This window comes from Sinocyclocheilus rhinocerous, unplaced genomic scaffold, assembly GCF_001515625.1.
Source record: "Sinocyclocheilus rhinocerous isolate Xijiao unplaced genomic scaffold, SAMN03320098_v1.1 scaffold2051, whole genome shotgun sequence".
In the NCBI taxonomy this organism is placed as follows: Eukaryota; Metazoa; Chordata; class Actinopteri; order Cypriniformes; family Cyprinidae; genus Sinocyclocheilus; species Sinocyclocheilus rhinocerous.
In genome coordinates, this window is record NW_015662256.1 from 259,491 (window position 1) to 275,475 (window position 15,985).

The following is a 15,985-nucleotide window of genomic DNA, read 5'->3' on the forward strand; positions in this document are numbered from 1 at the left end:
GTTAGGAGCAGTGAAGAGGACTCCTAAGTCACTAAGACCAAACCACAAACTGTCCTAAAATGGCATTTGCTAGCAATCTGCCTCGGAACGTAAATGTTTTAGAAACATTTAATGATAATGTGATTTTAAAAAGGTATCGCCTTTGAAGAGACTATCGGCCAATCACTGTGTGCATAAGCATGCTGACATCATCCATAGCAACGAGGTCAACCCCGCCCTTACTCTTAGCTTAAGACTTCTCTCTATTCCTTGTCTCAGCAGCTTTGTGAATAGGTTTTAAAAGAAAACTCTTAACTAAAAACTTTTAGTGCTATTTAGGAGAACTCTTAGTGGTAAGATAAAATGTTTTGTGAATACGGGCCCAGATGTGTTAAGAAAATGGGTGCGATTCAAATGGACAAATGAGAGCAAGTTGTCTAAAGGCACAACAGGACGAACATTGTCTAATGTCCTTGGTCAACCAGCTTCCTCAGAAAGACTAGGTTGGATGACTATATAATGAAGTTTAACTGGTGAGCAGAATGACTATGATTACTATGATGATTATGACAGGGTATTTACAGGAATCATGGAGTTAAATTTAATACCTTTTAAGACCTTTTTTAAGACTCTTTCCATACATTTTAAGACCTCATCGCCACTCCAAGTTTTAACCGGCTACATTGGCGACACTTTAACATACATTTACTATATATTGATTGTAAGATAGCACAACTAAACAGACTTACTTTGTGATAACTCCTTATCAATACAACATAATTCAGAAGGGGGGAACGAAGCACAAGAGAATTAATTGAGTGACAAACAAATGCAACCCAAGAAACAAGAATTAGACCAATAAACAAAACAACTGACAAAACTTATTGAGGAGGGAAAATAAAGCTCTCCGAGCTAACAGGGCAATGAGTTCACACAGGTGTCTGAATGATCATGGAAGGTAAAATAATGATCACAACTATTACATCATTTTAATTGTGCATCCCAAGCCAATGCTAGTAAAAAAAAAAAAACAGCCCAAAGTAGCGCAATTACCATGTCCCAAATATAAAAATGTAATTTCCATCCCTAAAATACATATTTTACAGTCACTGTTATGCACATTTATCATAAACACAGCTCAAATGCTTCCTGCTATTGTGGCCCAAAACATTTAGCACAGTTTTATTACAGGTTGAATGCAAAATGTTTCAGTTCAAGCATTTCAACCAAATGTAATTTATGCAATATTTCAAACCTTTAACCCACTGGGGAAAATCAACCCATGGCAACAGTTTAAAAGCAGCCCAATTTTGTGTAAAAAACAACAACAACAACCCTGCATCCAACACGAGCTGCAGAAGTCAGATTTGACTGATCACGTGTCAAAAGTAAGGAGCGGGAGCGGATGGGAGCATGCGGTAATGGTCAGAAATTCAGCGAGAGCGGGGATCAACAAGCCCCGCGCTATCACACAGCAGCGCAGTCAGTCAGTGAGCGCCATGACAGATGACGTCAAAACTTGCGGGATTCCATAAATAAACTACACAGAACCCCACTATTTGGACAAATATATACTGAACAAATTATAAACGCAACACTTTTGTTTTTGCCCCCATTTTTCATGAGCTGAACTCAAAGATCTAAGACTTTTTCTATGTACACAAAAGGCCTATTTCTCTCAAAGTTGCCCGTGAATTTAATGTTCATTTCTCTACCATAAGCCGTCTCCACATGCGTTTCAGAGAATTTGGCAGTACATCCAACCGGCCTCACAAACGCAGACCACGTTTAACCACACCAGCCCAGGACCTCCACATCCAGCATCTTCACCTCCAAAATCGTCTGAGACCAGCCACCCGGACAGCTGCTGCAACAATCGGTTTGCATAACCAAAGAATTTCTGCACAAACTGTCAGAAACCGTCTCAGGGAAGCTCATTTGCATGCTCATCGTCCTCATCGGGGTCTCAACCTGGGCATTTTATTGTGGCCTGCCTAAGGCACACCTGTGCAATAATCATGCTGTCTAATCAGCATCTTGATATGCCACACCTGTGAGGTGGATGGATTGTCTCGGCAAAGGAGAAGTGCTCACTAACACAGATTTAGACAGATTTGTGAACAATATTTGAGAGAAATAGGCCTTTTGTGTACATAGAAAAAGTCTTAGACATTTGAGTTCAGCTCATGAAAAATGGGGGCAAAAACAAAAGTGGTGCGTTTATAATTTAGTTCAGTGTATATGTGTGTGTGTGTGTCTGTGTATGTGTATTAATAAAAATTAGCTTAAACTAAGCGAAAATTAGAAATGTTTCCTCAGCAACTAACTGAATTAAATAGAAATAAAGTAAAAAAATTGTTTTAACATGAAAATGTTTTAGAAATATTTTTTTAAATACAAAATAAAAAAAAATGACAAAGCACATGAAATCACTTAAAATCAAACTAAAATGAAAATAAAACCAACCTGATTATAAAATATTGCCAAAATATTAATTGATTCCAAATATACATATATCTAATATTTTGTATTTAAGAACAGACATAAAACTAAAACTGAAATAAAAATAAATAAAAACTATTTAGAAATATTAAAACATGATACAAATGACAAAAGCAGTAAGCACACAACAAAATGACTAAAAAATTTATAGAAATATTAAAATTTATTACATAAAAATAAAAGCTAATTCAAATTATTAATAAAAACTATAATAGTATATAAGCAATACTAAAATAACACTGGACCAGCTCAAAATCTACACTGATCAACATAAAACAGCATGGAAATTAAACTAGTCAACATGAAATGCAATTTCCAATCTGTTTTACTAACATAATGTAACCTGATTCAAAGTGAAAAAGGTTATTCAACAAGAAAAATCTATATTGTGGGACTTTTTCAAAAGATGATAAATAAGAGGAACTGATGACATTGAAAAGAAGTTGAAATGAAAGTCATTTCAGAGGCATTAAGATTAAAGATTATGAAAACAAACAAGTCATTTGTTAATTTCGCATCAATCTTAATCTCTGCTCTTACCGAGTAGTGTCTCTTTCGGGTTTTGTCCACACATTTCCCCTGAAGACAGATCCGTCCCTTCCCACACGGCGTTCCTTCCACAGCTGGCAGTTTCTTGGTCAGACACACCATCTGTCCCTTCCTGATGATGGCACACCACAGACGAGCGCACACGTCCATCCCGGGACAAACAGTGTACTCTGGCCCAAAGGCCAAATGGCACTGCTGAACCGCATCATAACTCTGACCCGGCAACTCCTCCGGACCCAAGAGAGGCAGACGAGGAGTGTCCAACAGACACTCAGCTACACACACAAACCACAAGAGCAATATGTCAGGATGATTATGGAGAAATTGTGTGCAAAATTTTGATTTTCTGTATATGCACAGTACTGATCCCAAACGCATAGTTTGGGATCAGTAAGATTTTTTAAAGGGGTCCATAAAGTTGCAAAGACTAAAGTCTCAAACCCAAAGAGATATTCTTTATAAAAGTTAAGACTGGTCCACGCCCTCCTAAAATGCCACGTTCAAACATGCCTCCACATGTCTACGTCACGATGTTGTTGTGAAAGTGAAACTACTTTGTTTGGTCTTCCAAAAGAGGACACGACTAGAAATCAGTGGTTAAGTTGTATTTACAACACTGTTCCAGAACAGTTTAACCCAAATATTCAGCTGTGTGCAGCACATTTTATGGAGGACCGTTTCCTGATCCTGGGAGAGTAGGCTACAATGCCGGCTGTTCTGACTCAAAGACTGTAAGTGCGTTTTTTTATATTTAAAGAGTTTTTATATTTTTTATTTTTTATATTTAAAGCGAGTTTTTTGGGCCGTGTAGAGTAGGGCTTGTTGTTTGTCATTTCTTCGATCACAAATGCAGACATGGTTTTATGTTTACGCAGCGCGATGCAACGCAACGCGTAAAAAGACAGTATAAGTCATTATAATCCGTAATTATGTCCCCACTGGATGCAACAAATGCCTCGTTTATAATGGGTTTTGTCTCGTCGCTCTGGGACACGGCATCACAGTATGGTAAGGGGCGAATAATTTCCATCACACGCTTTCGGTATTCACATGGTATTCAGCCAATCACAACGCACTGGATAGCTGGCCAATCAGAGCACACCTCGCTTTTCAGACCATGAGCTTTGTAAAAATCAACGCGTTTCAGAAAGACTGGGCATAGAGGAGAAACAATAATGTACAGTATGTGGAAAATAATGTGTTTTTTTAACCTTAAACCGCATAAACACATTTCATTACACCAAATACACAAAATAATGTTCTTTTTAGCAACATCATATGACCCCTTTAATGTTTTGAAAGAAGTCTCTTCTGCACACCAAGACTGCATTTATTTGATCAAAATATAGTAAAAAAGTGAAATATTATTACAATTAAAATTAGCTGTGTTCTATGTGAATATATTGTAAAATCTAATTTATTCCTGTGATCAAAGCTGAATTTTCAGCATCTTTACTCCAGTCTTCAGTGTCACATGATCCTTCAGAAATCATTCTAATATATCGATTTGCTGCTCAAGAAACATTTGTGATTATTATCAATGCTGAAAACAGGTGTGCTTCATATTTTGGGCCATGATTCATTTTATTTTTCAGGATTTTTTGATGAATAGAAAGTTCAAAAGAACAGCATTCATTTGAAATAGAAAATGTTGTAACATTATAAATATCTTTAACATCACTTTTGATCAATTGAATGCAGCCTTGATGAATAAAAGTATTCATTTCTTTTTCTTTCTTTTTTTTTTCTTACTATTTTAGATCAAAACATTGCCAAAAGCTGCTTAATAAAATTTGACAGCAATATTATATGTGTGCAGATGTCTTTATTTTTTCTATTTCTATTTATTTTTTCCACATAGTCAATAAACTCTTTTCTATGCCTGGTTACAAAATGTCCAATAACAAGATACTTTTTCCAATGAGTCATGGACGCTAGGTATGTTTTATTTTTTAACCCTCTGTTATTGTTCATTTGGGAGTCACACTTTGTTTTTTCGCGGTCAAAAGTTACACCTGAAATGTAACTTTTTTTTATTTTCAGTGAAATCAATGTAATATACTTTTGTTCAATAATATTTTTTCTTTTTGTATTTTGAGATAATTTCATGGTACTATTTAATATTTATGCAATTATTCAATTTCACATAGATCAATTTTTCCCAATGAAAATAATAATAAAAAAATTCTAATATTTTTCTATTACTTTTCAATTATGGCAGTATTTCATGTTAAAATAGAGACAATGCCTTTATAATCCAATTTTTGAAGAAAACTGAATTAGTGCCATTTGGTGGGAGTAAAAAAAGAAATAAAACATATGTAATTCCATGGTTTAGCCACTAGATTCCTATAGAGCTCTATATAAAAGGCTTATAAATTCTCAAGTTGTTTTTAGACATAAATACTTTTTTTTTTTTTAAGTTGTGGATTTGGATTTATATTTGGACATTCTCAAAGACAACTTTTTGTAAATGTTTAGATTTAAAAAAAAAAAATTTTTAATGTTGGTTTGAAATGTCAGTTTTTCTATTAATTTTACTACAGTCAAACATGAACAAAAAGAAAGACATTTTATTACACATAACACCAAAGTTCAACAAAAATGTAAAAAATATGAACAGGGCTGCTTTATCAGAGGTTAATCAATCTGATTTCAACCTCTTATTTGAATCTTCTGACTCAGTTTTGTCATACTAGTACAGCCACACCAGTTCATTTGTGTGTATAATAGTGTTGTGTGTGTATGTGTCTGTGAGTGTGTGTAAGTGAGCATGTGTTTGAGTGTGTGTCTGTTTTATATTCTTGATGTTTTAGAGTGTAACCTCTTCCTTGGTGCCTGTGTTTTTACTGCATTGTGGCTAAATTATTGATTTTATTTCAAGTATTTGCAAAAACATGCTTTGTGTTACAGTCACACATATATGTGACCCTGGACCACAAAACCAGTCTTAAGTCGCTGGGGTATATTTGTAGCAATAGCCAAAAATACATTGTATTCAACTAAATTCAGCATTTTTTTGCAATTGTAAATTAAAATAAGTTAAAATTATTTTAAAACATTTTTTAAATACAAAAACTAATAAAAATACCACAGCACATAACAAAATATCTAATATGACTGGTTTAACAAATTAAAATAAAAACTGTAAAATATTAATAAATTAAAAATATTCCTAAAAAGTCAAATAAATTCAAACTATGAATATGAACTATGACAGTATATAAATAATACTAAATTGATACTCGACCAGCTCACTATAAACACTGACTAACATAAACCAGAATGGAAATTAAACTAGTCAACATGAAATGCAATTTGCGACCCATTTTGCTATAATGTGGCATGATTTCAACATTATTGCTGCTTAAAAATCAAAAACAAGCAGTATCATAAAACAGTTTTGAATCTGATCCTATCAAATTGAAATTAGCCTTATAATCATTACCAAATAATGTTGCAACATTTTTGAGAAAAGAAAAATCTAATTGATGTGATCAAACACGATTGCTTCTCACCGTTGCCATCATCGAAGAAGTCTGTGATGGTGGCAGACGTGCAGCGGCTCCAGGGTTTGGATGCGTCGATGGAGGTCAGGATGGACGACATTAGCCGCTTGTCTTCAGTGGAGCCGAATCGCTCCACGCAGAACTTGGAGTCGTCATGTGACAGACCCAGTAGATGCCCTGCACACAGGAAGTGAAGTCATCAGCTTGTGTGAGAGTGCACATAGATGTTCATTCGAGTGTGTGTGTTTACCAATCTCATGTGCCACGGTGAAGGCGGCGTGCAGCCCGTCATCCTCAATGATGGCGCAGCTCCTCTCCGGTGAACACACGGTTCCCACGTCAGCCATGCCGAGAGTATCACACGAGTGATGACCGCACAGATCCTGCACACATCAGCATCAACATGGGACATCAGACCCATTGCTCACACGTGCCTGCATCCACACCATCACAAACAGCGTTAATTTAGTATTATTTATAGTGTTTATTCATATTTTTAAATTAGCTTTTATTTTTATATTTTCAGTTTTTTTTGCTTTGAGTTTAATTTTTACTAATTGTGTTATTAGCTTTTGCAATTTTTAAAATTTTTTATTTATTATAATTTTTTTGCCATTTAGGTTTAACTTATTATTTCATGTATCTAATTATCGGGTTGATACAGTGAACATCAGTGGTGGAACTGCTAACGAAAATAGTTGTTGTTAATTAATTAATTTCAATTAAGTTAATTGAAATAAAGCTGAATAAAATAATAATAATAAAAATAAATTTGAAAAACTTTCTAAATGTATGTTGAAGTATGAAAATTACTACAACTAAAACAGACAAACAATAAATATTTAAATCAATTAATTTATGTTGAAGTACTACAATTACTAAAATGAAATAGACAAATAAAATGGCAACTGGTTAGCATGCTAAACTAACTAGCATATGTCAAAAAAACACAGGCATGGTGTACTTCGGTGAGGTATTTCTCGTTAATGGTAATCTGTTCAGTCATTTCTGTGCAGCTCGGTCCAAATATCATCTGATCAGATTTTCAACAAAATTGGACATATTTTGTAGGAGGAGTAGCGAAAAATTACTTCAATATGGCTGAAGGGCACATTAATGAAGAATGGCAAATGACAGGTCGCCAGAATCAGCATAACCCAGGGAATGAAAGAATATAAAAATAACTAAATTTGGACAATGTTTTCAAAAGTTATAAGCATTTTTGCATCTTGGGAACACTAGGTGGCGCTGTGTTCAAACTTCTAAGGTACCTCCGGGACGTGCTGTCAATGATCCCAACCAATTTTTGTGCCGATATGTCAAATTGTTTAAAAGATATTGCAATTTATGACAAATTTCAAAATGGCGGACACTTCAGCCAATCCTAGCAAAAGGAATGCATAGACACCAAGATCATGATTTCTTTACTAACCGTTCAAAGGTTATTGGCAAAAAATAGCCATTTTTTTGTATCTCATAATCCATAGGTGGCACTGTTGCCAAATTGGGCATGGACCCTCAGATCATGGTGTTGATGAAGCATATTAGCGTATTGCATATGATTGATCACAGTTTGGCCGAGATACAGCCTCTGAACCACGTTTGGGTCAACATCGCCAAGTTCACAACATAATAACTTTTAATCAAAGCTGAATATCAAAATTCTGTTCAGTAATTTCTGTACGGCTCAGTCCAAAGATCATCTCTGCCAATTTTGGGAAGAATTGGACAAATTTTGAAGGAGGAGTAGCGAAAAATGTAATGTAATGGGCAGAGTCTTCATGTAAGCTATTGAATGTGTTCAGCATGAGGAGAGTAATCAGATTAACTAATTAAATCAGATTAACTATTAATTTCATTTTTCTAGAACAAAGGTTTGAAAAGATATACAGTAATTGTTTGAAAAGTGAATTTTTGAACTGGTGGTGGCGCTATAGAGATGGTCCTAGAGACCCCAAAGGTCAGCTCACTATTCAGGACCACCACTACAAGTGTGCCAATTTTCATAAATTTCCTGTGTTCCGTTCATAGAGCTGCCATTGACTCTCATTGGGGAGGAATAATAATAACAAGAATACATACAAACGCAATAGGGGCTACGCCCCTTCGGGGCTTGGCCTCTAATTAATACATTTTGTAATAAAATATAAATTATACTAAAAAACTTTGGTGAGCAATTCTGAGGAAAATGTTCAGTTTTAGTTTTTATTTCTTTCCCATTATTAATTTTAGTGGTTCAATTTAAATTTTATTTAGTTATTTTCCTAGGCAATATTTCAAATTTTTGTTAAAGGGTTTTCCATCTTATATTTATATTTTATTTCAGATTTATTTAAATAAATTTTTTAATTAACAATAATGTTTTTTTATTAATCCCGGTTCAAAAAAAAAAAAAAAGAAGATGTTTACATTTATTTATTTAGCAGATGCTTTTATGTAAAACAACTCATCACAGAGCTGACAATATTCATAATATTCAACAATGTTTGTTAGATAGATTAGAATAGATTTGATTACAAATCAAAGCATTATCAAATTAGGCCAAATATTTAATACATTTACAAGAATAATGGATGGCAGACATCCCGAATCTGTGGAAATCTGTACAGATTCTGTGGAGGTCTGGAAATATGAACTGATTATTTCAGAGAATGAAAGCAAAGCCAAATATTATTTCTACTTGGCTTTTTGAATGTCTTCTGAACTGATGCCACTAACCTGAAAATCTCAAATCAAGTCATTTTTCTTTTTCATTTTTTAGTTCTACTATTTATACTTGAATGAGCTTTTATTTGTATATTTTTAGGCCTGATTTAAATTATTTTCCAGTTTTAGAAATTTTGTCATGCACTTGTCATTGTTATTAGTTTTTTGTATATTTTTATTTAGCTTTCATTTAATTTATTTTTATTTTGGTTTTAGTTTGAGTAATTTTAGTAACTTTGTAACCCATTTCATTTCAGTTAATTGCCAAGACAAAATTTCTAATTTTTAAGTTGATGTTTTTCATCTAATATTTATCTTTCCTTTTATTTCAGCTTTATTTCAATTAATGAAAACATTTAATAAAAACAATAACATCAATGGTGCTCACTTTATCAGATTGGTATTTGCAAACAATGAGACCAATGAAAAAACACAAAGCTGTCAATAAGCTGTGAATCTGTCTGAAAATGTTTTCAATGAGTATTTTGACTGTAGCTTAACTACTTTATGAATAATTTGCAGTTTCAGAGCAACAGCATCAGCAGCACAGACCTTCACTGGACGTCCTGAACATGTTTTCATGTTTATTGTCAGACGTGATTGACCATCAATCCTCACAGACAGACACGCAAATGCTCTCAAACACAGTCAGACAGGCTGATGTTTGCTGGTTCAGTGCGAGCGCATGGAAACAGCCTGGACTGAAAGCGGCTCTTCACACTCTCACATTTATAAAAGCAACACAGTAAACAGCTTGAAAACGAGTTTAGCTCATGACCTCAGCGGAGCGCATGTGTAATGTGTAATCAGGTGAGAGCCTGAGCTCACGCATCTAAAGCTCACGTTCACATACTCCTATAGAACTGACCGATGACTGATCATTCTTACAGCTTTCGCTCTTTTCTCTTATTCTTAGTAGATTTATACATGTTCGGCAGTGAATGTGAGTGTCTGCATTGTGCAAAACCCACCGCCATGATGCTTGAAACATCTGGATGGTTGCTAGGGAGTTGCTAGGACGTATTGCACAGAAAAACACCACTCACATTTTCTTCAGAACCTTTAAAAAGCAAGTTGAGTTTCCACAGAAATGAATAGAGCAACTTGATGTGAACAGATATTCTGAGGAATTCCTGCCTGAGGGAAATATTTTGGCCAAAGGACGAGCTGGAAAAATAGGGAAATATTGATGGGAAAATTACAACTACAGATCACATGGAGAGATGCATGCTGCACAGCAAAAAAAAAAAAAAAAAAAATCCTGTTAGCATTGACACATTGTTTTATTTTTCTAATTGTAAACATACATAAAGATTTTGTGTACATACATTTAAACATTTTGTTGGATTTAGGAGTAAATTCGGCATGTAATGAAAATTCACTAATTTTCTAAATGCATGATAGGTCTTATTGTGAACAATCATTCATGCACATTTCATTTTTAAACAATGTTTTGACCTAGTATTGTTTAATCAAATTGTCATAACTGGATCTTCCAGTAAAAAGACAGACTTATATCATATGCAGGACTTGAAATAAATACACTAAATAATAGAAATACAATTTTAATGATTTACTTGAAATAAATAAACTTTAACTAAAATTAGAATGAAAACAAAATGTATAAATAAAATCTAATTCAAAATATTAACAAAAACTATAAAAGTATATTAATAATACTAAAAAGGACTGGAACCAAGCTCCTGTCCTACATATTTATTTATTTATTTTTGATAATCCATACGTCAGACGTTGGGTGTATGTTACATCAAAACATGGAACTTGAGATCATCTCAACTTAAAAAACATGTAAAAAATGTAAAAATGCAAAAACGGAAGAAAAAAAACCTTTTCACAGATATTCTCTGCAAACGGTCTTATAATCATAATCAATGTTTCGATGCATTTACTGGAAAACAAAAGGCTTTTTGCACTAAGAAACGATCCCAAGAGTTATGAGGTGCTCACAGGTCAGTCCAGAACATCGACTCACATGCAAACGCAGACAAACACAAGGGAATGCTGATATCCTGACGCCTCTCGCGTTTGGCAAGGGTTCTGAGCAAACATGTCGACGCAGACAGACAGGAAGAGGAGCGGGAGGAGCAGACAACTCTGGATATTTGATTCTACAGCGCCGCGAGTTTCTGTCACCTGGTTCTGATTTACAGGGCATAGCAGGGCCAAACATACGCCCTTGGGCTGCTGATCTGGGGTCTGTTCTCACAAGTCCATCAGTGATGAGAGGAACATCAGTAGCCTACTGGCCTGAGTGAAGGGGTTCAGTCACGTCACGTCTGGCCTGTTTGGATCTACAAAATCAGATGTCTTAGGATGAGAAGGATCCCATATTGCAAAAAATACTTTTTCTGTCCAAAATATATTTTAAACAGATGCAAAATATATGTTATAAACAGTGAAGCTCAATGTATTTATATATTTAAATAGTTATTTAATTCATAAATTAAATATGCTTAGTTTCAACCTTCATATAGCAAAATATATTTCAAAATGTTTTTCAGTGGCATGAAAACACATTTCCAGTCTTACAGTAGCTTATATTTATGTTAAATGTTCACATGTTATATAGACAGCAAAGTTTTTCTTTAAATGTCACATATTCAGTGTTATTTTTAGTATGGCTGAGATACTATTAGTTTTTGCTAATATTTTGAATTAGATTTTATTTTTATATTTTCTGCTTTAGTTAAAGTTTTTAGTAATTTTGTTGTTTGTTTTTGTTATTTTTTTTAATTAGTTTTTGTTGTTTGATATTTTAAATTAGATTTAATTTTTTATATTTTCTGCTTTCATGTTAAATTTAGTTAAAGTTTTAGTAATTTTGTTGTGTTTATGTCATTTGTATTAGTTTTAGCTGTTATACATATATATATATATATATATACATACATACATACACTCTAAAATAATTAACACAAAATCTTAAACTTTAATATAACAGATTAAGTTTTAATTATATTAGTCAGGTTAAACTAAATGGAAATGAGAAATCTTGCCTTGTCAATTAGGTGAAATAAAACAATTTAAGTTTTTTATATTTTATTTAAGTTAACATTTATTTAAAGTTTTTTTGTATGGTTTTAGTTCACTATAATTAGCTTTAAATTAATGTATTTTCTTGGACTGAAATATATGAAGGGCAAAATATATTGTTAAATGCTTATAAAAATATATTTATATATGTAAACTATATTTTCAAAAATATCCTAAAATGGTCAAAAAATACATTGGTAGAAAATATATTTAAGTAAATATATTTTGGGCCTTTTTTGTATATTTTGCAATATATAAAAAAATATTTTTGAAAATATATATTATTTGCTGTATGGGTTTAATAAACGATACTGTTCCTCTAACATCTGAGCTCCTGAAAATCTCTGAAATCAAGTTTGCTTGAACAAAATAATATTTTGTCATATTTTGTCAGTCATATCAGCTCCTCTTGTGCCAAAAACAAATTCTTCATCCTACTGAGTTTCTCGGCTGAGGCCGGATCCGATCACAGACTGTTGCTACCCAACGCTGGCATGGATCATAAGGATTTGGGACAACGGGAGTGCAGACGGATGGATTCAGAGCGTCCAGAATATCTCAGAGGTTTTCAGTGAACTGTCAACGTATAGCAGCTGAAACACCGGACGTGTGAAATGCCCCAGACAGACGGCGGTGGAGCGGTGAGAGAATGCTACAAACATGACCATAGGATGTTAGAAATCACTGCAGGAGACATTAGACCAAACATGCATGATTATGAACAGAAAGAAAGACAATACGCACAAATGTTTGTCTTATAAAATCACATGTAAAAATCACACATGAACTTTCTCTCGTACTCCTGAACAAACAGTACAGTATTTACTCTGTCTGTACGCATTCATACACCCTGTGTGTTCAGTACATAGTGTGTGTGTGTGTGTACACTTTCCTATTAGAAAATTGCATCTCAGGAACCACACGCCAGTGGTTTGAGTCTTACTTCTCAGATAGGTCCTTCAAGGTATCTTGGAGAGGTGAGGTGTCCAAGTCGCAACATCATAGGATGTTAGAAATCACTGCAGGAGACATTAGACCAAACATGCATGATTATGAACAGAAAGAAAGACAATACGCACAAATGTTTGTCTTATAAAATCACATGTAAAAATCACACATGAACTCTCTCGTACTCCTGAACAAACAGTACAGTATTTACTCTGTCTGTACGCATTCATACACCCTCTATGTGTACAGTACATAGTGTGTGTGTGTGCAGTATACAGGCTCAAACGGGCAGGCAAACTGTGGGGACGTGTTTGAATGAGGCGTTTTAGGAGGGCGTGGACGTGTCTTAACTTTTATAAAGAATATCTCTTTGGGTTTGAGACTTTAGTCTTTGCAACTTTAGGGATCTTATCTATTCACGAACAGCTTGTAACACTCCGAAGAGAAAGGAAAACTTAAAATCACATCATATGACCCCTTTAATAGATGGTCTAAAGCAAAAGAGCTATAAAAATTCTAAAAATCTAAAGATCTCCTTGTATTTAGGTTTTCATAATCCGTTTGAAAAAAAATATTAATTAATAAATCTGTATATATTAAATTATTTAATTTACAAATGTCATGTTTGTGATTTTTATTCATGTAAGTCATAGTTTCTGACCTGTAAATCCTGTAAATCAAAACAGACTCGTGATTTTATGAAATCAATTGCTGATTCATTTATTCAGAAACACAAATATCTTAATGATATTTGTGTACTATACTTTCATTTATCCAAGATGTGTCACTCGTATAGTTTTTAAATGGGGACAAATGCAATGCTCAATATGGCTGCTCTATCAACAGAAGCCCCGCCTTCTGAGTAAAAGAGCCAATCGCTAATTGGTAAAGTCATCGCGTCACTGCAGCTGCCGTTAGAAGTCTCAGTTGCTATAGAAACAGTCATCATTCTGGAGACGTGCTTAGGACTGCAAATGCACATTGGCTGGTCTAGCTTGATAATAAAAACATTTAAAAATAAGCTTTTTTTACGCTATTTGAGTAAAAGAAACAACATTTATGAGACAGTTGTTGTCAGATTCCATTGGTGATTTCAAATCTGAAATTTAATCGTAAGCTTGGTGAACAGTTTTGGAGAATTTGATGTTTCCCCATTCAAAGAGATAGAAGCTGCACTTGCATGCCCGAGAGTCGTTTCAAAGATGGCCACCGAGTGAAATGACTTGCATTACAGGGACTTTGCTCTAGTATGGTACACTGGACTCGTCATTCTGTACTCGCATTCTTAAATTAAATGCGGCGATTCAAAACAGTAAATCTAGCGTTTATACAACAGTTTGAGGCATGAGTGTGTAAATACATAAGAAACAACAACAGAGTGTCTTTAAAAACCTCTTTTGTGCAGAACTACTTCCTTCCATCACGGATACAAGTCTCAAGTTGACAGTTTAACAGATGAGCCCAAGCCTCCATTACTAATTCGAAAACGTCACTTTAGAACTAGTAACGAAGGAACGTTGAGTTGCTTCATTAAAAGCTTATTGTATTACTGTATTAAAAGCTCACTGTTTATGTAGAGTATTTTGAGAGAGAGATGGATTGAGTGAGTGTGATTACCTGCATCCATTCTTCAGCTTAATCTCATACTCACAGTAAAACATTAGTTTGAATGTCCGCTGAGTAAAGCGATATCTTTGTCATAGTATCCTTTCAACTGTTAAGGGTGATTTCTGATGACAGCGCTGCTCACTGCATTTGTTGGCTGAGTCTTACAAGGTGTTGTTGAATGTAAAAATAAAACTTCCTTGTTTACAACTCTGTTTCATTGTCTTTCAATATAAAAGTATTTTCTGCTGACTCACTCATAAAAACAGTCTCAAGATCTTAAAATGTTATTTATTGATTAATATTATTTAATAAACAACAACAGAGACTGATTTCGTTTCAAAGATGGCCACCGAGTGAAATGACTTGCATTACAGGGACTTTGCTCTAGTATGGTACACTGGACTCGTCATTCTGTACTCGCATTCTTAAATTAAATGCGGCGATTCAAAACAGTAAATCTAGCGTTTATACAACAGTTTGAGGCATGAGTGTGTAAATACATAAGAAACAACAACAGAGTGTCTTTAAAAACCTCTTTTGTGCAGAACTACTTCCTTCCATCACGGATACAAGTCTCAAGTTGACAGTTTAACAGATGAGCCCAAGCCTCCATTACTAATTCGAAAACGTCACTTTAGAACTAGTAACGAAGGAACGTTGAGTTGCTTCATTAAAAGCTTATTGTATTACTGTATTAAAAGCTCACTGTTTATGTAGAGTATTTTGAGAGAGAGATGGATTGAGTGAGTGTGATTACCTGCATCCATTCTTCAGCTTAATCTCATACTCACAGTAAAACATTAGTTTGAATGTCCGCTGAGTAAAGCGATATCTTTGTCATAGTATCCTTTCAACTGTTAAGGGTGATTTCTGATGACAGCGCTGCTCACTGCATTTGTTGGCTGAGTCTTACAAGGTGTTGTTGATTATGGCCTAGACATGCGAGCCACTCCTGGCTCCTTTGTTCTCGCGCCTTAGCTGTGCACGCTTCCACACTAGGCGAGATTTGAAAGTCTGGCGGCGTGGGCATTCTCGTTCCCGAAGCGTCCTCCGATGCAGCTCGAGTTCCTGAAGAGGAACGTCTCAGGTTACGTATGTAACCCTAGTTCCTCGAGGGAACGAGACGCTGC

General features: G+C 34.5%; 1 protein-coding gene across 1 annotated transcript in view; it reads right to left on the reverse strand.

Annotated features, from left to right (window-relative positions):
• adamts5 (ADAM metallopeptidase with thrombospondin type 1 motif, 5 (aggrecanase-2)) overlaps positions 1 to 15,985 on the reverse strand; it is a 54,940-nt gene that overhangs the window by 22,041 nt on the left and 16,914 nt on the right. The window contains exons 2-4 of the mRNA XM_016538057.1: positions 6,790 to 6,922; positions 6,549 to 6,716; positions 3,022 to 3,305 (exon numbers count right to left, since the gene is read on the reverse strand). Coding sequence (XP_016393543.1) covers positions 3,022 to 3,305; positions 6,549 to 6,716; positions 6,790 to 6,922 — 585 coding nt within the window. The remainder of the gene's footprint in view (positions 1 to 3,021; positions 3,306 to 6,548; positions 6,717 to 6,789; positions 6,923 to 15,985) is intronic.